General features: G+C 52.9%; 1 protein-coding gene across 3 annotated transcripts; it reads right to left on the bottom strand.

The window, feature by feature from the left end:
* Window positions 1-618: 618 nt before the first annotated feature.
* NECTIN2 (nectin cell adhesion molecule 2) lies at window positions 619-25472 on the bottom strand. 3 transcript variants are annotated; one of them, XM_019626291.1, is made up of 9 exons: window positions 25148-25472; window positions 15597-15992; window positions 12571-12867; window positions 11497-11614; window positions 11129-11277; window positions 4406-4559; window positions 2574-2637; window positions 2346-2432; window positions 619-1700 (listed from the first exon to the last, which is right to left on the bottom strand). In XM_019626291.1, exons 1-9 carry the CDS (start codon window positions 25233-25235, stop codon window positions 1434-1436), a joined length of 1620 nt encoding a protein of 539 aa, XP_019481836.1. In that variant the 5' UTR covers window positions 25236-25472; the 3' UTR covers window positions 619-1433. The 3 variants fall into 3 exon arrangements, with proteins under 3 accessions (XP_019481836.1, XP_019481837.1, XP_019481838.1); XM_019626292.1 differs by lacking the exon at window positions 25148-25472 and adding an exon at window positions 18412-18462; XM_019626293.1 differs by lacking the exons at window positions 619-1700; window positions 2346-2432; window positions 2574-2637; window positions 4406-4559 and adding an exon at window positions 6669-7365 and having other exon boundaries at window positions 25148-25470.
* Between the last annotated feature and the right edge of the window lie 1087 nt (window positions 25473-26559).

Here is a 26559-nt window from a genome sequence, read left to right as displayed (position 1 = left end):
CTTTGGCCCATTCATTTCTGTCCCATTACCCAGCATGCCTCCGCCCCATTCATTTCAAGTTTATTTCCTATACTGCCTTTAGCCCATTTCTGCCTGTTCACTTCTGTCGTTCTTCTAGCCCTTCTTTCATTAACGATCATGTTTTGAGTCCATTACCCATCATGCCTGCGGCCCCTATTTCTCCATTATTTATCACTCTGTCTCTGGCTTATTCAGATCTATAATCTGCCATATCCTGAGCTCCTATTATCCATAATTTTGCCTTTGTCCTATCCCTGCTTGCCATCTATTCATGAAACCTGAACCCTTCGTACTTAATTACTACCGTTTCTATCTTTGTTCTGTTTATTTCTGTCCATTACCCATTAGACTGCTGTTGCACTGATTCCTTTTCATTAACAACCATACCTTGGACTCCTCCCCCTCTCCATTACCCATCATTATGCTTTTGGTTTATGTATTTTTGCTTATTATCCCCTCACTTAATTATTTTTTTCATGTCTTTGGCTCTTTTGTTTTTGTCTGTAACCCATCTTGATTTCCAATGATTCTCTCAAGGCCATCATGTTCCACCCCCATCTCCTTCACACCCCACAAAAAATACAAGCTGAGACCTAGTCAAAGTATAAATTCATATTTTGTAGGAAAGGCCATATTACAAAACAGTAGCAGATCCCCACCCCCAACCAAGGTGACCCTCTTTCTTCTGCAGGGAGATGTTTGGGTCCCATCCCACTGAGCAGGAGTACAAGGACTTAAGTAGTCTTCAGACTAACAGGAAGTTCTCTCAAGGCTGGGGGCCATGAGGCACACTCTGCATGATGCTTACCCCATCTAGCCCTGGGCTGGGACTTAATTCCAGGAATTGGGAAAATGGGGGCTCAGGGAAGGGTCTGGACCCTGAGACTCCTGCCTGCAGGAGGGAGATGGGGAAGCTCTGCCTTGGGCTGTGGAATCCTCTCCCTCCTGCTTTTGGGGAACAGACAGGGTGGAGAGGGGGCAAGTGGGGCTCTGCCACCTAGAGGGCTCAGGTCTGAGCAGCAGGGTGCCCCCAAACAGCAGAGCTATTGGGAGTTTACTGCCTGAGGACAAATCAGAGATCTGGGGTCTTCTTTGGAATTTGCAGGGAGACTGGAGATGGTGGGATATGAGAGGTATGAACTAAAGTCAGTCTTTGGGTCAGAGGTTGTGCAGAAACATATCCCCCACCCCCACCCCCACTTGAGATAAGGTTACCAGGTTTCCATTGTCATGGCCAATTTTTCTGGATCAGAGATCATGGGTAGAGGTCATAGTGGTGCCACCAAGGCAGAAGCACAGGTGAGAGGTGTGTTAATTGATAGTGGCCTGGCCAGAGGTCAGGAGGCACTAAATCCCTGGCAGAAAGTTGATGGATCAAAGAGGGAGAGGCTTGAGGCCAGAGCCATGGCAGCTCACACATACATGGCCCGGGACATGACAAAACCTTTGCTCTGGTAGGAATCAGAGGGGCTGGAGTAGGACAGGGCGTCATAGATGGGGTTGATCTTGTCCAAGTAGTCTTCCTCCTCCTCTTCCTCATCCTCTAGGTCTAGGGAAAGCCTCTCCACAACAGGCAGCCTTGGAGGCACCAGGATGGGGGAGCCCAGGCTTGTGGCCCCCAGGAGCAGGGGCCCCGACCGCTCTTCCAAGGTGGGCAGCTCATGGTACCGAGGCACTTCCTGGGGGTGGGAAGGGAATAAGAGCCCAAGGTCACCTCCTGAGCATGATACAGAATCCCAATCTGCCCCTGACCCCAAAATCCTGACCATCTCCCCATGCCATCCAGACTTGATCTCACCCCTTGTCACCTGGGTCAAAATTGCACTGGAACAATCCTATGGCTTGTCCCTAACTCAAAGCCCAGAACATGGACCTCACCCTGTCAATCCTGGGTCTCTACTTTGTCTGTTGATTCCTGACCCCAAGTCTTTCCCCATGAACCTTTGACTTCAATTTTGACCTCAGTTACTTAACCTTAAGCCTGAAATAGCCCCTTAAACCTTGGCTTGTCTCAAACTCAATATCTGACCCCTGACTGCCAGTAGACCGCTGAGGGGAGTGACTGTCTTGTCCCACAGTATCTGACAAATATAGATGTTCAGTCTTCGTTGACTGAGTGACTAAACTATAACCTCATGTCCTTGGACTTTCTCAATCATAACCTCCCCCACTGAATTCTAAATACATCTCAATGCCCAAGGCTCTGACCAAAGACACAACCCTGAACTTGAGTTGTGACCTTTAGTCCTTGACCTTGACCTCTTCTGACCCCAGCCCTTAAACTCAGACCCTGAACCCACCTTTGTCTTTCCCCGAGCTCCTACCTGCTCAGTGCATGAGACGCCAGGATCGAAGTAGGGGGTCTTAAGTGGGCTGTGCTCCGAGGCCCCTAGAGTGAAGAGCTGGGAGGGCTGCAGTTGGAGGGGCAGGGGCAGGTCAGGACTCTTGCACAGCCAGTTTCTTCCCCCCAGCCCCTCCTCCCAGCCTTGGCCTCAGTGGGGAAAGGTGGGGGTGGAGGTGGGGGTGGCCTGGGCTCTAGGGGAGGTGCTCACCATCTCAGGCTCCTCCATCTTTGCCTTTGGGGTCGGCGGCTTGTACGAGGGAGGCCCCTCCAGGCTGTAAGGTAGGAGGTTGGTCAGGTGGAGGCTCAGACCCAAGAAGCCCTCCTACCCCAGGACCACTGCACATGCTTGTCCCTCTGCCTGATCTCCCTTTCCACTGCCCCCATCCCCTTTACCTGGCTAACTTCTACTCATTCCATAAGTTTTCTATTTCCAAGAAGCCTCCCTGATTCACTAGGAGGATCAGGAACTCCTGTTGTATGGTCACATCTAGCTGTATCTCCCTGTACTTAACTGAATTTGTATTTGAAATGGTATTTCTGATGTCATTCAATGACTACCCCCGAGTGAGCAGAGTCAGGGAGAAAATGAGATCTTTGTTCAACATGGTATTTCCAGAATCCACTATGAGGAAGTCAGTAAACATTCGTTAAAACAACGAATGAAATGCTTTCCTGCCCCCCAAACAATGTTAAGTTCCCTTATTCTACATACCCACAGATCAGAGCATCTTGTATACATAATAATGATGGGTACTTAGTATGCCTTTAACCCCAAGTTCAGATGTCTCCCTCTGGTCTCTCTCAGGTTCCCTAGCCCATCCCTGGCCATGCTGGACCATCACTGGGGACGGTCTTTTTCCTCTAGACTGTGAACTCCAGGAGGACAGGGCCAGGGCAATCTCAGGCACCACTGGGTCTCAGCACTGGGCTGAGCATAGAGGAGATCAATAGCAAGATGTTGTTTTGCACTGACTAGATGGTTAAGACGTGGTTCATATGCTGTCTTGTGCATCAGAATAACTTAGGGAGCTTGTTATAAATACAGACTCCAGGCCCTTCTTGTAAAAGTTCTGATTTAGTAGGTTTGGTGTAAGCCTAGGAATATGCACTGTTAAGAAGTGTTTCCCTGCCACCCCCCCCCCACTGGATAGTGTTATTTCAGAACCATGTTGCCCCCCCCCAAACACTTAATTGCTGGATGAACTTCAGCAAGTGATTTCAGCTCTCTGAACCTGTTTCCTCTTTCATAAATGGTTATCATTAGCTCCCTGTGAGAATTTATGTTTCCATGATACATTTATGTGTGTGGATATTTTAAAACTGTTTGTCTCATCATTGCATTCCTCACCTCCAGGGCCTGACCCTGAGTGGGTACTTTCTGAATACTTGAATCAGTGAATGGATGTGAGGCTTCATTGAAGTCATGCATGTACAATGCATCACGCCATGTCTGGTACATAACAAGTACTCCACACAGAGAGGTGTGGCTAGTGCCCCCCAATATCCAGGCTCCTTCTTTCTCATACTAATACAGATTTTAGCTGATCATACAGCCACCCAGAATAAAGACTACATGTCCAGTATCTCCTGCAGCTTGGGACAGTCATGTGAATAGGTTCTGGCCAATGGGAAGCGAGAGCAAGTGATGGGTTCCCTTATATGGCAGTGGTCTGCCCTCTATTACTGCATTTCCCTTTCTCACTGGCAGGAATGGGGGCTTTGAGGCCGGGATAGCCATATCTGGCTGTCAAATACACAGACAATGATAGAAGAGTGGGGAGCAATCCTGAAATGTGAGCAAAGGCCACAAAGGTGGAGCTAGGAGGAGCGTGGGCTCTGATGACATCACAGAGTGCAACAGTCATACCCACACTTGTGGAAGACAGAAACTCCTCTCCACCGCATTTAAATCACAGTTATTTCGGGTCTCTTGGTTTCACACAGCCATTACTAATGGTTTTCTCCCACTTTTACTTCTCACTCTGGGCTCCCCAGTTTTGGGACCCCTCCCCCAGCCACTTCTCAGGGCCCATCACTCACTCATCCTCCTCCTCTGCCCCCTGCAGCCTCTGCTCCTTCCGCTGCTGCCGGCAGATGAGGATGCCTGTGGCAGCCACCGCGGTAGCGATGATGGCCGCGATGATGCCCCCGATGATGCCACCCGTGGCCCCTGCGCCTGCTGTGTTGGGGGTCTCTGCAAGAAGAGGGACAGTGTGAAGGGGTCTCCAGGAGGAAGCCACAGCTCTTTATTCCTAGCCCCCCTCCGCAAGTCACCACCCACCTGCCTACCTCCTCTCCCAAGGGCAGGGGACATTCTTATACTCAACTGATCCTTACTGAGCATTTGTTGTGGGATAGAGTGGTGAACAAAACCTACAAAAGTCCCTATCCCCAGGGAGCTTACGTTCTAGTTGGGCAGGGAGACCAACAGTACAGAACCAAATACAATAGCTAATATGCCAGGTGGCAGTAAGTAATGTAGGATAAAACTACATAGTGGGGAAGGTGACAGGTAGAGAGCGCCTTACTGCAAGGTGACATTTGAGCAAAGACCCGAAGGAGCTGTGAGGTGTGAGCCATGAGAATATGAGAGCATTCGGGCAGAGGTAACAGCCAGTGCAAAGGCCCTGAGGAAGCCTCATGCTTTTAAGGAACATCAAGGAGACCATGTGGCCAGAGCAGAGTGATGAGGCGGGTGCCGGGAGATGAGGGAAGGGGGTGGTGGGGTGGGGCTAAAAGGCAGAGAATTGAGGGGGATTCTGGGATTGGGGTCAGACCCATTCAATTCATTACAGGGAATGGAGTCATCCTGGGCGGAGGATCAGAGCTCCTCCAACCTAACAGGAAACAGGCGTGAGACAAGCCCATGGCCCCCTGGCTTCGCCTGTGTAGCACTTCCCACTTCCTAAAGTTGTTATTGGAGCAATTACCTGTTTGCTTGCCAATTTCCACATTAGACTGTGAGCTCCAAGGGGCAGGTCTGGCACACAGTTGGCGTTTGCTAGGTGTGTAAGGAGGGGCCGGCATGGGCGCATGGGACCTAACGTATGCTAGATTGACAAAATTCCCACCCCAGCCCTCTTGGCACTACCCTCCCATGGTGGGAGGAGGGGCGGGGGACTGGAAAGGATGGTCCCAACAATAAACAACCAGAGGAAAAAACACGTGTGCAAAAGCCCCAGCCCCAGCCTTCTTCCCTCAAGCCCACTTCGCAGATATGGAGATAAAGCCCCCAAAGGAACCATGTCTGGATCCCTGGACTTTCTGATTGCCACAACTTCCTGTTCCACAGCCTGGCATCCTTAGGAGGGCTTGAGTGTGGGAGAATATCAGAGTTAATTGCCCCACAGCCCATACCCGGTCATCTTAAAATTACTGTTATTCCTGTCATCCTTACTGACTGCACGTGGGGGGGTGGGGTGGGCAGGGCTCAGTCTGCTGGAGTCCCCAGCAGTAAATGGAAGTTGAAACTGGTAGAAGTGAATTCACCAACGTCCCCCCTCTTCCCCCACCCCTACCCCACCACCCCGCCGCAGGCAGCCAGGGCTGAGGGTTTGGGATCAGCCTTACTGAGTCCCATGACAGCCTCAGGAGCAGGGATGAAGGGCACCCGCGTTTTACAGAGGCAGCCAAGGGGCTGGAGAGCAGAGGTGACTGGAATTTAACCCCACCCCTCCCACTCACCTCAGTCCCCAGCCTGCCATTGGGAGATTTTCTGGCTGCAGCTCCTCCCTCTGAATCACTGAAAATCCCCTCTGGCTGCACCCCCAGGGACAGGAGGAGGAGGCTGGGAAAAGCCACTGTGGTGTGAAGAGGTGGGACTTTCCTGGGTCCTCAGTATCCCCGCCTGCCCTGCACCCTCAGGCTGAGAATGCAGGGGGGCTGCCCTCCCTGCCAAGATCCTCAGCAACCTTCGTTGGGGGTTGCATCTGAGCTGCCCCTAGAGACCATAGCACCCCTGCAAGGACCCAGGAGTCCAGGAGACCGCAGCCCCACTCTCTCGGGGAAGGCAGGCCTCCCACTGGTCTGGCCACTGCACCTGGAAAGGCAGCTTTGGTCTTAGAACCTTAGAGTCCAAGCACCCCAGCTTCTAAGCCCAGTTCCCAGTTCCACTGTCCTCGGAGCTCTCGGCATCCATGGTGTCCTTCAAAGACCCAAATGATCAGAGCCCCCCAGCATCCCTAAGTCGCTCCACCAGGCTCCCATTCCCTGAGGCCTGGTTCTGCTCTTCCCACCCCAAGACCTAGCAGTCCCTGGCCCACCCCCCAAGGAGGGGGTCCGATGTATTACAAAACACCCCCGATGTTTTCCTCCAAGGTGTTTATTAACTCCTGAGTGTCATAGGGCAGGGGCTGGGGCAGGCCAGAGCCGAAAACAAGTCTCTGGGGGGGGTCCTCTGTGGGTCCCCCTTCTCTCCCCCATGCAGCCCTGGAGACACAAGTCCAGTGTGTGTGTATTCCACCTCCCTCTGAATCCCAGGAAAGTGGGAGGTAGCATTTGAGCTCCAGTGTCTTCCAGACAAACGAGTCCAACCAGTCTGGAACCCTTGGCTGGTACCGGCGGCTCTGTCTCTGTCTTTCTGTCTGTCTGTCTTGGAGGTCACACGTAAACCGCCCGCCGGGAGATGAGGGAGCCGTCCAGCTGGGACTCCATGTCATCCTCGAGTGCAGGGTGTGGAGGCAACATGAGGCCTTTCTCTGCCTTCTCCTCCTCTTCCTCGTAGTCCTCCTCTGCATCCTTGCCATCTGGCCTCAGGGGTCCAGGGGCTGTCGTCGTCCAGAAGACGGGGCCCCCATTCCCAAACACCTGAGTTTTCGGATCATAGGATCCTCCCCCGCCGTCTCCTCCTCCTCCTCCTCCAGGGCTCTTTCTCCTCCTTCTCACCCTCAGCAGGAAGAAGGCCAAGGACCCCCCAGCCAGAAGCAGCAGCACCAGCAGTGTCCCCCCCACGGCCCCCCACACCACTGGACCCGCATCTCGGGGCGAGGCCCGGGGGGTGTCTGAGGAGAGAGAAGGAGGGGTGAGAGAAAGGGAGACACGAGGTCAAGAGGATACATCTGCGGGGGACGGAGTGGGGGCAGTGACAGGAATTAGGGAGATGACTGGGCAGAATGGAGGGGGTGGGGGAAGGGAGAACCCACTCACTCTTCGCTACAGGGTGGGCGCTTTGTACACGGAGGGTTGCCAGCTGGTGGCCCCAGATGTGTTGCCTTACACCCCATACAGTGTTATTAAACTTGCTAGCCAACATTTCAAAAACCAGGTGAGTTCACAGAAAATTCCAGATTCCATTTGGGGGGGAAAATCAGATCTTGCAACACCAAACTCTCATCTCCACCTGGTGGTAAGCTGTAGCTGAGTGAAGGCTGGTGACTTGAAAGGGAGCGGAGTTCCACACCTGGCCTCCAGATCACTTGCCAGGACCCAGTAAGCATGTGAGTTTGCGACCCCCTGGGGATGAGTTTGCGGCTGTCTGATTCCAAAGCTTTTTGGCACTTGAGAGAAGGGGAACAGAAGGATGAGGGGCCTACTGAGAGCTACTCCCTCAGAGCACTGAGAGCACTTGGTCTGGGTGGCATGGCCTTCCGCTTGTCTGGACCAGTTGTCCCCAGTGTGGAAAATGGGGCTCACAAAGCCTACTGTCCCTTCTCCCTCCAGTGTTCCTGGCAATGGCTGAGCTGGTGGGAAAGGAGGGGTCTGGGGGAGGTGGAGAAGAAAGCCAGGGAGGGCTCAGGAGGGTGGTGTAAGAATGAAGGAGGGGGCCCCACACCAGGGACAGACACGATGCAATGGGAACCTTATCTGACACACACCTCCCCACCTCCTGCATGTAGGGCCCGCCCAGGAGAGACCGGGGAGGCACTTACACCCAACCCGACCCTCCCCGCACCTCTGCACACAGGAGGGGCTAGGACTCAGGCTCCGGTGGGCATCTATTGCTGGATGTATTCAAAAAGAGGATCACGACCCAGTAGGCTGTCAAATCAGTTTAGTGACTTGCAAGCAGCCGTAAAAAAAGCAGAATGAGAAAGTGTACCTCAGGTACGAAGGGTAAGTCGTATTTTGTGAACCTTTTTGGGGAGGGAATATGTCTCTCCCTGGACACTGTGAGGAAGCATGAGACAGACTTTGTCCAGCACATCAGGAAACCAGCTTTAGTGTGTGTTGGAACATTCGTCTATGTTTCTGGAGGTGGTACTTATGAGACGGCGGGTGAGTGTTTGTGTGTTTGTGGGTTGAAAGTTCTCCGAAGTCTCCCTGAAGTGACGTCTACCCTGTGGTGCGGCCTGGGTACCTATGTTTTCATTGGCAGGAACCCCACACTGTGTCTATGACAGTGTGTCTGGGTCTGTGTGCATGTGAGGATGTGATGTGTCCCTCAGCCCCTCGGGGCATGACTCTGCTAAGAGCTGGGAGTTTTCTCTCTGGGGGAGGCTATCTGTTGGCACACTCACTGTCTGGGTCTGGATTTCTAGGATGCTCGGAGTATGTCCCCATTTCTGTTGGCATCCACCTGTAGGTGAGTGTCTTCCATGATGTTTTTGAGTGTATCTGTGGTTACCTTTGGGGTAGTCAGGGAGGAGGGGGTGTCCTTCCTTAGTGCTGAGTCTTTCTCTGGGGGGGGTGATTCTGTGTGTATCGCCCGTCCCCGGTTTGTGATGGGCCTCTGAGTATGTGTTTCACTGGGCGAATACCGCCAAAGGGCTCAACTCTGAGGCTGGTGTGTTCCCAGGGGTGGACAACCCTGGGGTTTCTGTGTGGGTTATTTTTTTTTTGGTGGTGGGGGGGCATGTTTTCATGGCTGTGTATTCCTCTTAAGTGTGACTGCGTCTGTGTTCTGCAGGCTGCACCCCTTGGAGGTGCCTAGTGACCAAGTGTGGGTGGGGACCCGATTCTCGGGTGTGTTTCTGGGGTAGAGGTTCATGGGTGTATTTCCAGTTGGGTGCCTTGCTGGGTGGGTGGAGCTGACCTCCTCTGGGTGTGCCTTCGAGGGCAGGGACTCCGTCTCGTTTGTCTTTGTATTCCCAGCATCAAGGAGAAAGCCTGGCCGAGAGGAAACCTCCACAAATATTTGTCAGATGATGATTTGTTGAAAGAGAATCTCTATAACGGGGCTTATGGAGAGTTTCTGAGGGCGTGCACCCTGAGACTGTCGTGGGGTTTCTTTCTCAGCATGTGTATGAGTGATAGTGTCTCTGTGTGTGGACTGTTGCTGTCTACCATCCTTTTCCCCTCCAGCGTTTCCGTGTGATAATGTCTCCCTTCAGGTGTGCGTGTTTGTGTACCTGAGCATGACAATGTGCTGAGGGCAGGCCAGCTGTCTCTCTGGGTATCTGGGTGTGTTGTTTGTGACAGTGTCTCTAAGTAGGTCCATCATGTCTCCCTGGCACGTGTCTGAATTCCTGAAGCGGGGTCTGTTGTCACTTGGGTATCTTTCCAGGTGTGTGTGTACGTACTATTATGTTTCAGCAAGGGGGTCTGTTTCCATTTGTCTCTGTGTATGGGGTGTCTGTCTTCACCCCTGTCTGTGGTCATGTTTCTAAGGGGCCCCAGGCCACTGTCCCCCGTGTTGTGTGTTTGCACAGGCATGTGGCAGTCACACTGGGAGGGTGTTTCCCACAATAGCTCTTTCTAGGTATGTGTGGCGTCTCGCGGGCTCTAGCTGCTATCTGGCTTTGTTCAGCGTCTTGGCTGTCCTCTCAGGGGGTGTGTGTCGTGGTGACAATGGGTTTACGTTGTGGACGACTGTCTGTTTTGATCCCAATGAATCTTGAAACACAGGGAGTGTTTGTCATGCGGGTCCTGCTGGCTGTGGCTCTGACATGAAGGGGCCTCTGTTCCCAGCCACAGGACCAGTGTGTTTGAGTTTTGGGGCACGTGGCCCTGTGACAGTCCCTGCTTCCCTCTAGGTGTGTGGGTCTACAGTTGTGACCTCGAGCCCACTTCCATCAGTGCACAGGCTGAGCTTGCCTTTGTGCTTTTTATTCTCCGGCTGTGTGTCTTGGGGCCCGTCTGTGTTGCATCTCTGAGTTCATATCAAGGAGACTCGGAGAACTTCCCACCCACAGACACCTATTTCACTATCAGCCACCATTTCCAAAGTACCAACTCCAGAACCACAAACGTTCCACATGCACCAAAACTGGCTTCCAGATGGTACTGGCCAGCACTCACTGTTAAGAAATCCATGTTTCGGGTGACCGGTTAGCTCGGTTGACTAGAGCGTGGTGCTGCTAACACCAGGGTTGCCGGTTCGATCCCTACATGGGCCACTGTGAGCTGCGCCCTCCTTGAAAGAGTCAACTATGCCATTGTAGCATGAAAGCGATGTGCAACTAAGGATCGTGGCTGTTCCCCAATAAAATGTAAAGAAGAAATCCGTGTTTCTGAGTGTATTTCTATCTAGCCGTCAGACGTGTCTCTCCTACAATTAGTTGTGTGATTCTGTGGGTGTGTCAAGGCAATGTCCCTGCATCTCTTTCCGAATCAGACCCTTCCAGGTGTCTCCTTTCTAGAAAGCCCCCAGCACAGACCTCAACCTCCTAACTCCTCTGTCAACACCTGCCCTGTCACCCCGACCCAGATCCTACCTGGGGACAAGAGAGAAAAGCCACACCGCCCTCCTCTCCCATCAGCGAGGCGGGTCTGGATAACTCCCCCGGCCGGCGGCACAGCCTCCCCCAACGCAGCCCCAGAACCAGAGGGGAGGAATACTTGGGGAGCAGGCCCAGTCGTCACATGCCGCCCCCAAGACCCGCTCACCTCGGACGAGGACCACCTGCTCAGCGCGGCCTGTGCCCACGGCATTGGTGACGGTGCAGATAAAGGTGGTATTGACCAGCCTGTCCACCACGTGGATGATGAGCTGGGGGCCCTGGGCTATTGCTGAAGCTGGTAAGACGCCCAAAGTCCTGGAGGATATGAGGGTCATGTGAGGGGGACAGCAGGGTCCACAGAGGAGCATAGGCTTGGTCCCTGATGACACAGCCCTCAGGAGCCAAGCTCCACGGACCTAAAGCTTACTGTTTAAGACCCCAGACTGCCAGCTCCCTCCTTCTGGAGGACTTACTGTTCAGGCCCCCAGCCCCTCCTCCCTCAGACCCAGGAGTCCAGGTCCACCCAGGACTCACGTGCTCCACGCATAGTCTGTGGGCTCTGGGTTGCTGCGGGCATCACAGCTCAGGGTGGCCTCACTACGGCCGAGATACCAGTTGTCATCGTAGCCAGAGATGGAGACCTCAGGGGGGTCTGGAGAAAATGGGGGGACTGGCTCAGAAACAGGAGAATCCCAAAGGAGGTGATAGGTAATAAGATAGTAAGCAGATAGGTAGGAATGCTATCGAAACGGGGTGGGTTGGCAGGAGGCGGACCCATGGAAACTGCCAGGAGCAAATCCATCTGGGCTGTGTCTGCAGTATAGACACTGTCCCCGGATGCCACTCCGATCACTTTGAGGAAGTTATTGTTCAGGGCGGGCAGTGCCGGAGGGAGCCACTATAGACAATGTGTGTTATTTCCAACATGCCCAGAGTAGATAAGGGAATCTGATTAAATCTTGTTAAATGTTTAATTGAAGACATTGCCTGGGGAGCAGTGTAGATAGAAAATGCTGAGATGGGGTACGGGGTATGTTTGGAAGGTGACTGGAATAGCTGGTAAAGTCACTATTTGGCAGGACCTGTGGGAAGCATGCCAGGGGGAGCCTCTATGGGCAATATTAGGGGATGTCAGTGTTTGGAAGAGCTAGCATAAAACGTCTTGGAAGGGGTCAGTATTAACAGGGCCCAGCGGGGATGATGGGAATCATTTGGGGGGCAGGAGTTGGTGTAGAGACCCCAGGAGAGTCAATATAGACAGTGCCCAGGGATGTCAATTTAGACAGCGTAAATGGGAGGTGTGTGTATAGACAATGTTGGGTTGGGCAGCGTAGACCCAGAGTAGTTGATATAGACAGTGAGGGAACAGTTGGGGGCAGTGTTTACCATTGTTTGTGGCAGCACGGAGAGCGCCTAGTGAAGCCAGTGTAGACAGCGAGGGGGCAGTGTGTGGATGTTGCCTGGGGAGCCAGTGTAGACGTGTAGACAGTGTGCAGGAAAGCAGTGCAGAGGGCCAAGGTAGACAACACTCAGGGACAGTCTAGACAGGACCCCAGAGAAGCCAGTCTAGACAGGACTGGGGGTGCAGTCACACCCTGATGCACTCACAGCGCACAGACAGGGTCACAGGCATCAGGACTGGCTGCTTGAAGGTTTCATGCTCCACTTTGCAGGTGATCTTGACACCATCTGCTTGGCCCGAGGGTACCAACGTGTAGCGGCTGGTGACGGTGACTGTGCCCGGCTGGGGCCCTGACACCTGGGTCTCGCTGGCCTTCCCCTCCAGGGGCGAGAACCAGGAGATTAGAGCGGGTGGGCGTCCCCCCGTGGAGACACAGCGGGCCACGGGCACAGGCTCCTGGCTGAGTGTGACCTCCTGTTTTTCAGCGTGGTTCTCGGGCTGGGCTGGGGAGAACAGAGCGGGTGTGTCACTCCTTACCTGCAGTCATTCAACAAACACCTCAGCAGAGGGGCCGAGCAGTGAAGCGCCAACTGCCTGGGTTCAAATCCCAGCTCTGCTGCTTAGCAGCTACATGGCTTTGGGCAAGTCATTTCTCAACTCTGTACCTCAGTTTCCTCTTTTGTAAAGTGGTGATAATAAAAGTACCCATCCCATAGAATTGTTGTATGGATTAAATAAATTGATACGTAAAGCACTTTGGACAGTACCTGACACTCACTGTGCTACCTAAGTGTTAGTTATTATATTATCTGTTCTGCTCTGCTAGAAAAGCAGAGACAGCGTCCAAAAACCTGGCAAAGGCTGAGATTTAAAAAGAAAAGCCAAAGCAGAACAATATGGTTCAGAGGTTCATCTGCAAAGTCTCCTACTTCTTTTCCTATAATCACCATTAGCTTGTGGTGGCCGAAGTGAGAAAAAGGCAACGAAGATGTCCAAAGCTCATACATTTTTGCCCTTTTCACCCATCCCCCTGGAAAACATGGAAAAATATTGGGAGGAATAAAAACCTCCATGAGGAACGATAATGCCAACCATAGTTATTGATGTGTGTCCATAACCAGTCTGTTCCCTGAGCTCCGACTCACTTCTCTAGTTGCCTTCCGGACCTCTCCATCGGGGTATCTCCTGAGCTTAATGTGATATAGCCCCCTCTCCTTTCCTCTTCTTCCCCCTTCTCTCCTGGACCACCACAGAGCCGCCGATGGGCCTCCTCATATCCTCCCTGGTCACCCTCCCATCTGTCCTCTGATGGCTGCAGGCACTCCACCCCATTCTGCCCCCCAGCCCCTGCTCCCACCCACTGAGGGGTCTTGGGGACCTTGTGCTTGAAATCCTCTGGCCTCCCTTCTCCAGATCCTGGCCTCACTTCCTCAAGGGAACTTTCCTGACAGCTGACTCTCGCCCATTAGTGGTAGGTGCCTGGTGCATGGTAGGTGCTCTCTATGTATCTCTTGAGCAGAACAAGTGATTGCACAAGAAGAGAGGCATCTGAGAGGGGTTGGGGAGAGAAGAGCTGTGCTTTGAGCTATGCAAAACGGTGGTTTCAGCGCCTTAAAAAGAGAAGTGTTTACTTGGAAACGGTATAAGGTAGGTGGTCTGAAACTCTCTGGGGCTTGGCAGGGAGGGTAAATAAAGTGTCCAGAGTGATATGGCTTCTGGGACATCGCCGGCAGAAGGTGAGATTCCAGGCGAATGCCAAGATTTAGCAAGAAATAGCATCTTTTGAAAAAATGCCTTTTCTGAGCTGGCCCCATTTCACTAAATGGTTGTGCTAGTCACCCTCCTATTGGAGCCAGAAGGCTGGGAGTCCTTCCTGATCATCCCCAATTCACGGACAAGCACCCTACTATCGCCTTAAAGTGGCCTTTATTCTATCCACTTCTTTCTACCCACCATCCCCTGCGTCTGCCTCTTCCAAGCCAATGCTTGAACCCTTCCGATGGCTCTGAATGAAGTCTAGCCTCCTGTGAGGCCCACGCAGTCTGGCCCTGTTGGTTTTCCTGCCTTGTTGAAAGTCACTCAAGCCCTGGTCACCAGCCTCCCCAGCTTCCTTTCTCTTCCTGGAACACGCCAAGTTCGCGCTCATGTCCCAGCTTTTGCATATGTGTTCCCTCTGTGCATCCATTCCTCTGCCTGTGGCTTTGTGCCCATGGGGGGCTCTTTCTTACACTTCAGGACTTGACTAAGAGGTTTTTCTGGAACATTCTATCTAAATAAGGCCACTGCAGTGGTCTCTTACTCTGAGTGAGTGTTACAACATCCTGGTGTTCCCTTTGTTCACTAATTTGATTATTCTCTGGCTTTACCTCTAAAATATTTCCCACCCCCACCCCCACTGCCCCCACTTTGGTCTAGTTGCCATTACCGCTTATCTGGACTTATGCAATTACCTCCTCTGTGATCTCCTAGCTTCTACCCTCAACCCCCTACACGCAGCCGGAAGGAGCCTGTGAAACCCCAAGTCAGATCACACCCTTCTCTGCTCAGAACTTTCTGTAGCTCTGTTCTCCCAGAGCAAAAGCCAAAGTCTTCATGTGGTCTACGAGGCTGTCTGTGATCCATGTTGCCCACCACCTCCTTGACCTTGTCCTGACATTCCCCCATTCATGCATCTCCAGCTACGGGGACTTTTTCGCTCTTTCTCAGATATTCCAGGTGCACCCTGCCTCAGGACCTTTGCACTTACAATTCCCTCTGCCTGGAACTCTCTTCTCTTAGATAGAACTGCAGGGCTCCCTCACCTCCTTCCAGTTTTTGTTCAAATATCACCAGACCACCCTAGCTAAAACTGTAACCTGCTCCCCTTCAACTTCCACAGCACCTAGAACCACCTGACTCACTCTTCTTTTTCTTATGTTATTTACTCCCTGGTACCCCCTTATTGGCGTATAAGCTCCAGGAGGGCAGGGAGCTGTGTTTTAATCACTGCTTATTCCTAGAACCTAGAATAGTGTCTGGCACACAGTAGGTACTTGATATATATCTGTTGAATGCCTTGTTGCCTGCTGTATCCCCAATTTGCGGAACAGCGTCTGGCACACAGTAGGTGTTTAATGAGTATTTGCCAATTGACTGAAGACCATGGGGAAAGCAGAGAGAGAGAAATAAACCCACAAGGGGGCTCTCCCACACTGCGCCCCTCCCACCTCCCTGCCCTCCCACCGCTGCTTACCTATGGCTCTGAGCCAGGTCACCCCACGACTGGTGCCCTGGGGGAAGGTGGCAAACTCGCAGGAGTAGTTGCCCTCATCCTCCACAGTCAGCCGCCGGAGGACCAGCGTGGCATCCCGCATCTCCATCTCCGGGCCTTGCCTAGCCCCAGGGCTCTGTCCCATGGTGAGGAAGGACAGCCGATCCTTGCTAAACTGTGGGCTGGGGAAGCTGAGACCATGGGAAGGGTGAAAGGCAGCCACACTCTGGCCCTCCTTAGGTGGGTCCAGGCGTTGCCATGTCACCTGTGAGACATTGCCTTTAGGTCCTTGAGACAGTAGGTGGCATGGCAGCTCCACAGTGTCCCCCAGGCGGCCCCGTACCTCAGGTGGCATTTGAACTCGTGCATCCTGGGCTCCTGGGAAGAAAGGAAAGGGAGAAGTCAGGTGGGGGGAAGGACCCAGACATCTCCGGGCCCAGCAGGGCCATCATTGAGGGGGCCCCAGGGAGAAATGCAGGCCATGATGCAATGCACAAGCCTTTTCAAGGTCCGATTCCAAAAAGGCCAGTCAGAAAAGATATTTTGAGGCAAACTAGGGACATCTGAGTCCAGAACAGATTGCATGCTATTATGGAATTACTGTTAATATTCTTAGATGTTATGATGAAATTGTGATTATGCAGTATTTCTTTTTCTTAGAAGATGCAGGGTTGAAATGTCACGTCTGTAATGTGCTCTCAAATGTTTTTTCAGCAAAAAAAACAAAACAAAAACATGTACAGGAAAAGAGATGAAGCAAACGTGGCAAAATGTGACCCACTGTCAAGTCTAGCAGGAAGGGGGAGGGAGGCTCCTGGCCATTCTTCCAACTCATACAGTACACGTTTGAAATTTTTCAGTATCAGATTTTGGGAGGAGAAAAAAAAGTCCTTTGAAACGAAATAAAATAAAAATTTAAAAAGCCTATCACAAAATAAATTTTAAAACATTTGAAGTGTGAGGATTGTCTTCATCCTTTTCTGCACAGTAATATACTTTCCCTCATCTTTCTATAAAACCTACATCTCTCTTAGCCTATCTTTTTTTTTTTTTAAACGGGCTTGATGAGATATAATTCCCATTCATCCATTAGAAGTGTATAATTCAATGGCTTTTGTTTATTCACAAGAGTTGTGCACCAGCACTGGAATCAATTTTAGAATATTTTTATAATCCCCCAAAGAAATCCCTGTACCCATTAAACAGTCCTGTTCCCCCTTCCTCTCAGCCCCTAGCTATCACTCATCTACTTTCTGTCTCTACAGATTGACCTATTCTGGACATTTCATATAAATACGTGGCCTTCTGTGGCTGGCTTATTTCACTCAGCATGTTTTCAAGCTTCGTCCATGCTGCAGCATGTGACAGCACCTTGTTCCTTTTCGTGGCCAAATAATATTCCATTGTCTGGATAGACCACATTTTGTTTATCTATTCAGTTGATGGACATTTGAGTTGTTTCCACTTTGGGACAATTATGAATAAAGCTGCTGGGGACATTTAGGTCCAAGTTTTTTTGTGAATATATGTTTTTCTTTCTCAGCTTATCTTTTGTTTTCCCACTTTTTTTATTTTTTAAAGTAGTAAAAGAGCAGCTTATTAGAAGAGATAGTACACTTCAAAGAAATAGAAGCGGGCCCGAGCCGTACAGAATGGCTCAAGGGCCATTATTAGAAGAGAAAGTACACTCCAAAGAGTTGAAGTGGGCCGAGCAAAAGAAGTTCAAAAGGCGCTGACTGGCCTGTTTTCCCACTTTTAATAAAGACTGGAATAAAGAAGATTTTTCTGCTGTTCCAGGCAGGACAGCATGGCGACTGATATAAACTGCCTGTGTTCGAATCCTAGCTCTGCCATTTGCTGGCTGTGTGACCTTGGGCAAGTCATTTGACCTCTCTGTGCCTCAGTTTACTCAGCTGTAAAATGAGGATAATAACTGTGCCCACCTCCTAGAGGTTGTTATAAGCATTAAGCAATATTTGTAGAGCACTTGCTCAGGGCCACAGGAAACATGAGATCAGTGCTTATTAAATAAACACAGCCAGCTAAGTATAATTACAAGTGGCCCTTGACACTCAGCCTCGAGGAAAGGCCAAGGGCACATGACCCCATTCTCAAGAGGCAACTGCGGCTCAGCTCTCTCTGACAGATCCTCTGGCAGGGGACAGTCCCAGAGACTTTTATCAGTGAAGGCCATTGTGTGATAATACACAATCTCATGGAATTCCCACACACGTCCCGCAACTCAAACCCAGTGGTGCCATGTTGGGAGATGGGGCTGCACCCCTCTGGAGGAGCCACACTGCAGAGTCTCCACAGTGTGAGACCCTGGAGCAGATCACCATGGGCTTCTTTCTGGCTCTTTCCAGGTGGGTGACCTTGTTTCTGAGCCTAGGCGCCTCCATCTGTAAAACTGTCACAGGGGACCCTGTGACAATTCCATGAAATGATTTTCTCCCATAAGCTCTTCATAGTGCCTAGCACGATCCTGAGTCAAGCAGAGGTGGGCAGCTGCCCGCTGCAGTCCAAATCCGCTCTCACTTGTATTTACTTTTGGCCCTTACAGCATTGTTTCAAACTGAACTAGCAGCACAGAAGGGTCTGGAGATTAAATGTCAAAATCGAGACAAAAAAAGATATGGGGCTGCAGGGGTGGGGGTGGGGGGCGGGATGAGGATGGACACAACAGGTAGGTGAAGCTGAGGAAGGGTCAGGGCCACCCCCTTCCCTTAGGTGCCAGGACCACCCACCTGGCCCCCAAAAGCAGAGTGTGGGACAAGGGTGCCCAAAGGCTCTGTACCTTTCTGGCCCGGTGAGGAGGGAAGGGCACTCAGGAAAAACATCCAGACTGGTGAGCTAAGGAAAGCAAAGTAGGGTGGGACTAAATAATTAGGTTTTCTACTTAAGGCAAGTGGGAGCCATTGAGGGTCCCTTAGTTGGAGAATGACTTGGCTTAAACCAAAGGGGTCTGAAGGGAAGTTGGAGCTGGGCAGAAATGGATTATCAGATAGCAAAAGGGCCCGGAAAAGGTGCCAATAGAAAGATGCAGAAATTAAAGCTGAGACTGAGTGTAGAACTGGAAGAGATTTAGTGATAGGGGGAGAGGGCAGAACCTGAGACAAGCTTCTCCCCAGCCACTGTTTCCCACTCTATGCAAATCCAAATAGTGACTCAACAAACAGGACCTGGGTATGAGAGGGTCAGCCCCTGAGGACAGGGATTTGTCTGTCCCGTTCCCTCCTGTATCCCCAGAGCCTACACCAGGGCCTGGCAGGTAGTAGGTGCTCAATAAATACTGTTGAATGAATATCAGGCTCTGTACTGGGAGCAGGTGCCACAGAAATGCCAGGCCAAATCAAGTCCTCTCAGAGTTGACATTCTGGTGGGAAAGACAAATATTGCACAAACAGTCATCATCAAGGATGCTGTTAAGGCTGAAACGGGTGGGTAGAACCCAGAGCAGTAGCCTGATACATCGAGGGAGGCCAGGAGGGCTTACTGGAGGAGGAGCCTGATATCCTTTCCAAGGGAAGTCAAGCTCCGGGCCCACAGAGCCCACACCCCTCTCTCTGTAGGTCTCTGGTCCCTTTGGGGACGCAGATTTCCTGTCCTAAGGAAGTCCCGATGATTCCAAGAAGCCGCCATTTCTCTTCTAAGGGAGGAAGCCCTCCTATACCTATGTTGACGTCTCAGCACTGTTGGCTTAAAAAAACACACACCCACTTTTTAGCTTCTTTTTTTTTTTCTTTATTATTTTTTTTGTTGTCATTGTTTTACTTTTAGCTTCTTGTGGGGCAAACTCCTCAGGTTAATTCTTTCATCCCCAATACTCTGTCCCAGATAGCCACACACCTCTCCCCTCCCTGACTAGGTTCTAAGATCCTGTAGCTATCAGGTTCCCATTCGAAGTTTCTAATTCTGGATGAATGAACAGGATGGCTCAGCCCCTGTGGCATTACCAGTCCATTTTTTAGGCATTTCCATTTCAATAAAAGGTTTAGGATCTCACCCCACACGCAATCCCATCAGGAAATCCTGCCAGCTCCATCTTCAAAATACATCTACAAGCGGACCACATCTGACCCCAAAACTGCCCCCATCCTGGTCTAATCCACTGTTACCTACCCCCTGAGTCATTTCCCCCATGGAGGATGGCAGTTGCCTCTCAGGTTGTTCCCATAAGCAGCCAGAGAGTTCCTCTTAGAAGTTACAGCCTATCAAGCTCCTCCCCTCTGTCCAGGGCCCTTCCGTGGCTCTCTCCTTAACCCCCCAAAAAGCTCAAGTTTTTATATTTTGACCTCATCTCCCAACCTTTCCTGTTGGCTCACCCTGCTCCAGCCACACTGACCTCTTCACTGTTCCTCAAATGTGTCAGGCAAGTCCCACTTCGGGGCCTTTGCACTTGCTGTTCCCTGATCCTGGAACACTCTTCCCCTACAGGTCCCCACGGATCCCTCCCTCATTTCCTTCAGGTCTTTACCCCTCTAACGATGACAACAAAAACCCCCAGCCTCTGCTTCATCTCCCCTTTAGCACCTGATGTATCTTCCCCACTAGAACATCAGTGCCGGGGGTAGGGATCTTTGTCTTCTGTGTTTTGTTTTCCTGTGGCACCCCCAGAGCCCGGCACACTGTAGGAGCCGCATAAATGTGTTGAATGAATGAATGGGACGAGAATGGGAAATCAACAGAGCACTAGATCGCACTGGTTGAGGTTGAGTTCGAGCTTGGGCTTTTTCCTGAGGGCACTGGGAAGCCACAGAGAGTTATGAGCAGGGGGAGGAACAGGGTGAGGTTTGTACTTTAGAAAGAGCCTTCAGAATGGAGTAGGGCAGGGACCCAGGGGAAGAAGCAGGGCACCTGGACCAGGGTAGGGGCCGTGGGGATGGAGGATGAACCGGAATGGAACACCGTCAGACGCTGGAATGGTCGGGAGGACATAGAGGCTGACAGGCTGTGAGGATAAGGGCGATGGGAAGTAGGCTGATACCTAGATGATTTGCATTTCAGGCAGAGGCAGGAGAAATGAAGCCTGGAGGAGGCTGGCCTGGAGTTAGGACCCTAGTGTCCAGCATGCTGCCAGGGCGGGGGAGGTGCCTGTGACCTGTACTGTGACCTGACCTTGGCTGGGACATGGCCAGCCCCACAGCGGAGGACAGTGGCCATGGGAACACTGGCCTCCCTCAGCTTCCCTTGGGAAGCTGGACTGGTGACACTTTCACAAGGCGTCAGCTGGGTCCCCAGACACACTTCCTCTCCCTGTGGCCCCGGGCCTGCAGGCTTCCTGAAATGGCAGAGTAGGGTGTAGCATGTGAGCCCAGGGGAAAACTTTGGGGGACAGAGACACAGAGCCTGAGACCCCGAGATCCAGGAAAAGATGGATCAAGGCAGAGAGGAGGAGGTGCAGTGACTTCTGGAACTCTAGAGAAGGGGGCTGGGGGCCTGGCCTCCAGGGTCTCAGACTGGAGTCCTGCCTGGCTGGCTCCTTGGGGCTTGGCTCACCCCCTCCAGACCTATAAAGCCCCAGTGTGACCTGCCCTCTCCCATAAGGTGTGGCCAGACTCCAGCAGGCCCTTGAAGGCTGGCGTGCTTTAGGCGCTGGCCTCAGCTGCTACCTCAGCCACCTCGTTAATTAATTAATTGCATTAATCACAGTGCCCACCCCCACAGCAGACATCAGGGAGCCAGTGTGTGTGTGTGTGTGTGTGTGTGTGTGTGTGTGTGTGTGTGTGTGTGTGTGCAGGAGCAGCAGCGGCAGTGGCAGCAGCAGTAGCCAGGATATGGGGCTGTAGGCCAAGGCCTGGATTTCTGCACCTGCCTCCCCTTGCGGCAAGGGCTTGACACCCTGAAGGCCTCCCCTGTGGGGTCTCATATTTCTGGGGGTCAATCTCCAGGACTGCTCTTCCTGGCTGAGCCCCTCAGAGAGAACCCCTTACATGCTTCTCTGCCCAGTCCAGAGTTTATACCTAAACATTTCTGTCTCCAATCTCGTGTCTCTCTCTATATCTGGTTCTTAGGGTCGGAATCTGCCCCCTCTGTGTCCCCAACTCCTAGGGACTCTGGTCTCTGCCTCTGTGTCTCACAGTCTCTGTCACTCTTAACTGTGTCTCCCAGGAGTCCCCGGTCTCTGCTCTGTGTCTCTCATATACTCTCTAACAGCTTTATTGAGACATATTCCCAGACTGTACAATTCGTCCATTTAGAGCGAACAGTTTCAATGGCAGTATATTCATAGATATGTGCATCCATCAGCACCATCAATTTCAGAACATTTTCACTAGCTGAAGACGAGATACCGCATCCCTTGGCCATTCTCATATTCTCTCCTCTGTATCTCCACCATCTGCGGTCTAGATGTTTCTGGGTCCAAGTCTCCCAGTCTCTGGAATCTGGCTCTAGGCATCTATTCCCCGGATCTCCAGTCTCTTGAGGGTTTCTGGTCCACATCTTTCATGGTCTCTGTTTTTCTCTGTCTAGGATCCTGAGATCTCCTTGCCTCCTGGGTCTCCCCATGTCTCTCCACATCTCTGATACACTTCCTCTCTGCCTGAGCCATCTCACTGGGTCCCCTCATCTCCTCCCCCTCCTGCTTCATTTCTCGGCATGGCATCGCTGGGACATTAAAAATGTAACAGCATCCCAGTCAGTGGCGGGGGAGCTGGCTGTCATGCCCAACTCCCTGTACCTCCCATGTCCACCACTCCCTGTGGCCCTGCACACTGCTGGCCTTGAGGCGGCTGTGCCCTGACCTCTATCAGTCATGGAAAAGGTCTTTTGGGCTCCCTGCCTGTCACCAAACCTCTAAGTCTCTCTCCTTAGGTGGTTCCTGCCTTTATCCTGGGGTTTCTGTCCAGCTGTCTTCCCCCTGCCATTCTCTGTCCCATCCGAGTGTCTTTTGAGCCCCCACCCGTCCCCCATCTCTCGGCTCCATCCCTATGTCTGACTCCATCCTTAAATCTGTTTCTGCCACCTCCCTCTATTGGCTTCTGTCCCCATTTCTATATCTCAATCCTCTCCAAGTATCCCTCTCCCCGTTTCCTCACCCCAGTATGTGAGCAGATGCACCCCCTCTGCCCAGTCCCCCTTCCTTAATGAGAAGAGACAGCAGGCCCGCAGTCCCCTCTCTTTCCTTCCCCTCCACTCCTGTGGGGCTGCCTGGCTGACAGGGATGGGCAGTGAACGCTGGAGAGGACTAGGGAGGTAGCTGGCCCAGCAGGAGGCCCAGGTGGTGAACCCTCATTCCTGGAGGCCAAGGAGAAGGAAACTTGGGAGGGAGCCGGAGACAGGTAAACAGAGATGGGAGCAGAGAAGAGATGGAGAGAAGGAAAGAGGAAAAGCTCAGAGATGGAGACAGAGATAGAGGGGGCGGGAAAGAGAGAGAGAGAGAGAGAGAGAGAGAGAGAGAGAGAGAGAGAGAGAGAGAAGGAAATGAAGAGATGAAGGGGAAGAGAAAGTGAGGGAAGGAGAGTGGGGGGGAAGGGAGGGAAGGAAGGAGAGGCTGAGGTGGGGGGAGGGAGGGAGAGAGAGGCAGAGAGCGAAGGCACAGGGATGAAGGGTCAGGAAGCAGGAAGGCCCCCTCCCCAGGTGCTACGAGCTTTCACATGGGATCAGTGCGACCTCTGACTCCTCTCAGTGGCCCTGCCAGGAGGGGGCTGTGATCCATTTTACAAAGGAGGAAATGGAGGCTTAGAGGCACCTCCTGGAGCCCACCGGGTAGAGCAGAGCCAGGAAAGACTCTGAAGTCTACAGTCTGGCTTCCCAGGGTGAGACTGGCTGTGGATCGCGGGAGAGTGGCCTGCCCTTAAGCTTCTGTGTCCTCATCTGCAAAATGGGAAGGAGAACAGGACCTGTCTCCTACGGTGACCTGGAGCCTTCCATGAAATCAAGCTTCAAGCCAACACCTGGGTCAAAGTGGGGTGGAGCCTGAGCATTCCCCCAGGGGTGGTAGGTCCTGACCTCTTGTCCCTATCTCTGGCACAGAAGGGAGAGGCAGGGGATGGAAAAGACAGTCAGTACCCAGTTCTGAGTCAAGGCTGAGAGACAACTCACAGACATGCTTGAAAAAAGGAGGGGTGACCCAGGTTCCCCAACAATCCTTGGGAAAATACCCTTGGGAAACCCAGGACCCCCGAGCTTCCAGGTGGGAATAAACAACCGGGTCACCTGCAAGGGGCGGGGCCAGAGCCTGCTTCACCAGTTTCCTCCCAGCCCCTCCTCCCCTGAGGGCTGCGCCCCTCACCCATCCGGGTTGAGGGTGGGGAATAGGAGGGGGCTAGTGGGTTAAGCAGAGGGAGGGACGGGGGATGAGGGCGGCGTCTCCTCGAGTCCACCTCCCGCAGCGGCTCGGAGGACAAAGGCGCGACTACAGGAAAGATAAGGTCCCGAAACTCAGGAGTCTGGTACCAGGAGCTAGGTGAGCGCCCGCCCCGCCCCGCCCGGGCTCGGCGAAAGTGAAACCGGGAAAACTTCCCCAGGGACGTCCCTGCCTACGTAAGGCTCACACGGAAAAGAAAAGATCCCAGTCTGCGAGACTCAGGCCTCCTAATCCACCTCCTCGTCCACCCAGCCCACCGAGCCTCCAGCTTCCAGACGGAACCTCCGGACCTTGATTATATCTAGAGCCCAAGAGACAGGGTCCCTGCTCACATTCTGGACCTCAGGAGACATTCCAGTGCCTACAATTAAATCTGAAGCCCACGACATAGGGCCTCTCGCACACACACCCATTCTGCCTGGGACCCAGAAGACAGAGGCCCCTGCTCACAATTAATTTGGAACCCACAAATTTGAGCTCCTGCCCCCAATTCTACCATGACCCCAGGAGACAGAGCCCTTAGACTTCATTCTACTTGGTACCCAGAAGCCAGAGCCCCCAGCCCCTAATTTTTCTGGAGCCCAGGAGTCAGAGCCCTCAGCTCCCTGGAGCCCCACCCCAGGTCGCCCCAACTCTCATTCTCGTCTCTCCAAGGGACCGAAAAGTCGAGCTCCCCGCCCTCTAAAAAAACCTCGACATCTGGCCCCTTGCCCTCAATTCTCCCCGGGCCTCAGAAGCCCAAGCCTGAGAAAAAGAAAAATGGGGCGGGGGGGGGGTGATCTCGCCTCATCATCGTGACCCTCCTTCTGGGGGTGGGGGAGACAGTCCCCCATTCCTGAGGGAGGAAGCAAAGACAGAAACCTAGATCCAGGTTAACAGAACGGCGCGGGGTGGGGAGGAGGCGCGAGGCCTCGGATTTAACCCTTTTGGCGTCAGAGTCTGAGGAAGGGGTAGGGGGGTAACAAAAGTCCGGTGTAGGATGGAGAGTTGGGATTAAGAGGGAGATTGGGGGTGAAAGGGATGCAGAGGTAAGGATCGGAGTCTCAGAGAGAGAATGGGGTGTGTGGGGGTCGGAGTCGGTGGGGCCAGCCAGGAAAGGGGAGCGAGACAGGGGGCTCGGTAAACTAAGGGAGAAGTGGGGGAAGATGCTCAGGCTACCCCCACTCAGAAGGTGGGGAGGGGTTGGGTCCGCGAAGGGCGAGGAGCGCCTGCGGTCTCTCACCGGTTTCTGGGAGCAGCATTAGCAGCAACGGCAGCAACGGCAGTGTCGGCAACGATCTCGACGGCGGGAGGGCTGCGGCCCGGGCCATGGGGGGCCCGGGGTGGGAGTGGGCCCGGGCGGGGGCCTGTGGGCCACTCTGCGTACGCCGATCGGCTGGGCGGGCGAGCAGGTGCCCGAGGGGCTCCGGCTCCTGGCCGGATCCCGCTGAGCTCTGTTCTCCCGGCACTGATCTCAGGGACTCGACTCTCCCGGCTTCGTGCCCCCGGCCCCTTGCTTCTGTCCGTCCGTTCGGACTCGCTGACGTCACAGGACCCACCCCTTCCCTGCCCCCCCACCGGCCAAGCAGATCTTGGGCTCCGGCCCCGCCCACCCCTGGGATTCCTTGTTGTCCCTCCCAGTGATTCTGACTGTCCTGCCCAGCTTTCTGCCCCGCCCCCTCCCAGAATTCTACACTCCCCGCCCCTCGGCATTCTGCACTCGCCTCCTCCCAGGATTCTACACCTGCCGCTCCCCAGGATTCCATGTTCGCCCCTCCATGATTCTACGATCGCCCCTCCCCCAGAATTCTCTCTACTCTCTCCGGTGTTCAAACCGTTCCCCCTTACTGGTCTAACTACGCTCCCTTTTCTCTCGAGGACACCCCCCCCACAGGGCCGAGTCCTCTTTCGACTGGAGGCTCCATTAAGGTTCTGCCACGCCCCTCCGGTCCTTCAGGCAGTCTCCGCCCCCCGTAAAGCCACGCCCCCCGCCCCGGTCCATCCGCTCTCCCATTAGTCTATTCCGCTTCTTTCCGGGAGTTGGGGCCTGCTGGTCTTAGCCCCGCCCACAGTTCTAGCCCCGCCCTCTTGTCACACCTGCTTGAGGCACGCGGCTTCTCAGAGGTCCGCCCCCTGAAGCCACGCCCCCTCTCTAAGAACACCCCCCCACACACTCCATTCCCGCCTCTCAACTTCTGTTTCCTTGGCCCTCCGTCGCCGGTGTCTCTCGCGTTTGTAAAGGGGCTTCTCAGAGTATCCTCTTTTCCTAATCTCTGCCTCGGACTCGGGGAGTCGCTTCATCGTTTCTTTCTAGATTTCTCTGTCTCTCTTAGGGCCTCTGTCTTTTGTCCCTCACTATCTTTGGGTCTCCTTCTCCGTCTCTGTATTTCTCTATTTCTGAGTCTTTCAGTCCTAACGCTTCAGTGTCACTTTGTGTTTCTGGACTCTCTATCACTGTTTATGTGTCACTTGGTCCCCGTGTTTCTTTCCATCCCTTTAACTCTGTGTCTCTGTGTTTCTCTTTGCCTCTGTGTCACTATGTCTGTGTCTGTCTTTCTCTGTCTGTCTATCTGTATGTGTATCTCCGTGCCTCTCTTTGAGTGTCTCTTGTTTCTCTGTATCTCTCTCGATATCTCTGCCCCCGCCTCTGTTCTC

The sequence above is a fragment of the Hipposideros armiger genome, unplaced genomic scaffold (genome assembly GCF_001890085.2).
Source record: "Hipposideros armiger isolate ML-2016 unplaced genomic scaffold, ASM189008v1 scaffold_664, whole genome shotgun sequence".
NCBI classification, from domain to species: Eukaryota; Metazoa; Chordata; class Mammalia; order Chiroptera; family Hipposideridae; genus Hipposideros; species Hipposideros armiger.
Note: the sequence above shows the minus strand (reverse complement) of the source record. Positions and strands in the feature narration are given on the sequence as shown.

Coding starts and splice junctions, on each gene's coding strand:
- NECTIN2 (XM_019626291.1), bottom strand. CDS start 25,235: ATGGCCCGGGCCGCAGCCCTCCCGCCGTCGAGATCGTTGCCGACACTG. Junction 4,560..11,128: donor GCAGGTGGTCCTCGTCCGAG/GTGAGCGGGTCT, acceptor CTCTTCTTGCAG/AGACCCCCAACACAGCAGGC. Junction 2,433..2,573: donor AGATGGAGGAGCCTGAGATG/GTGAGCACCTCC, acceptor CTCCAACTGCAG/CCCTCCCAGCTCTTCACTCT.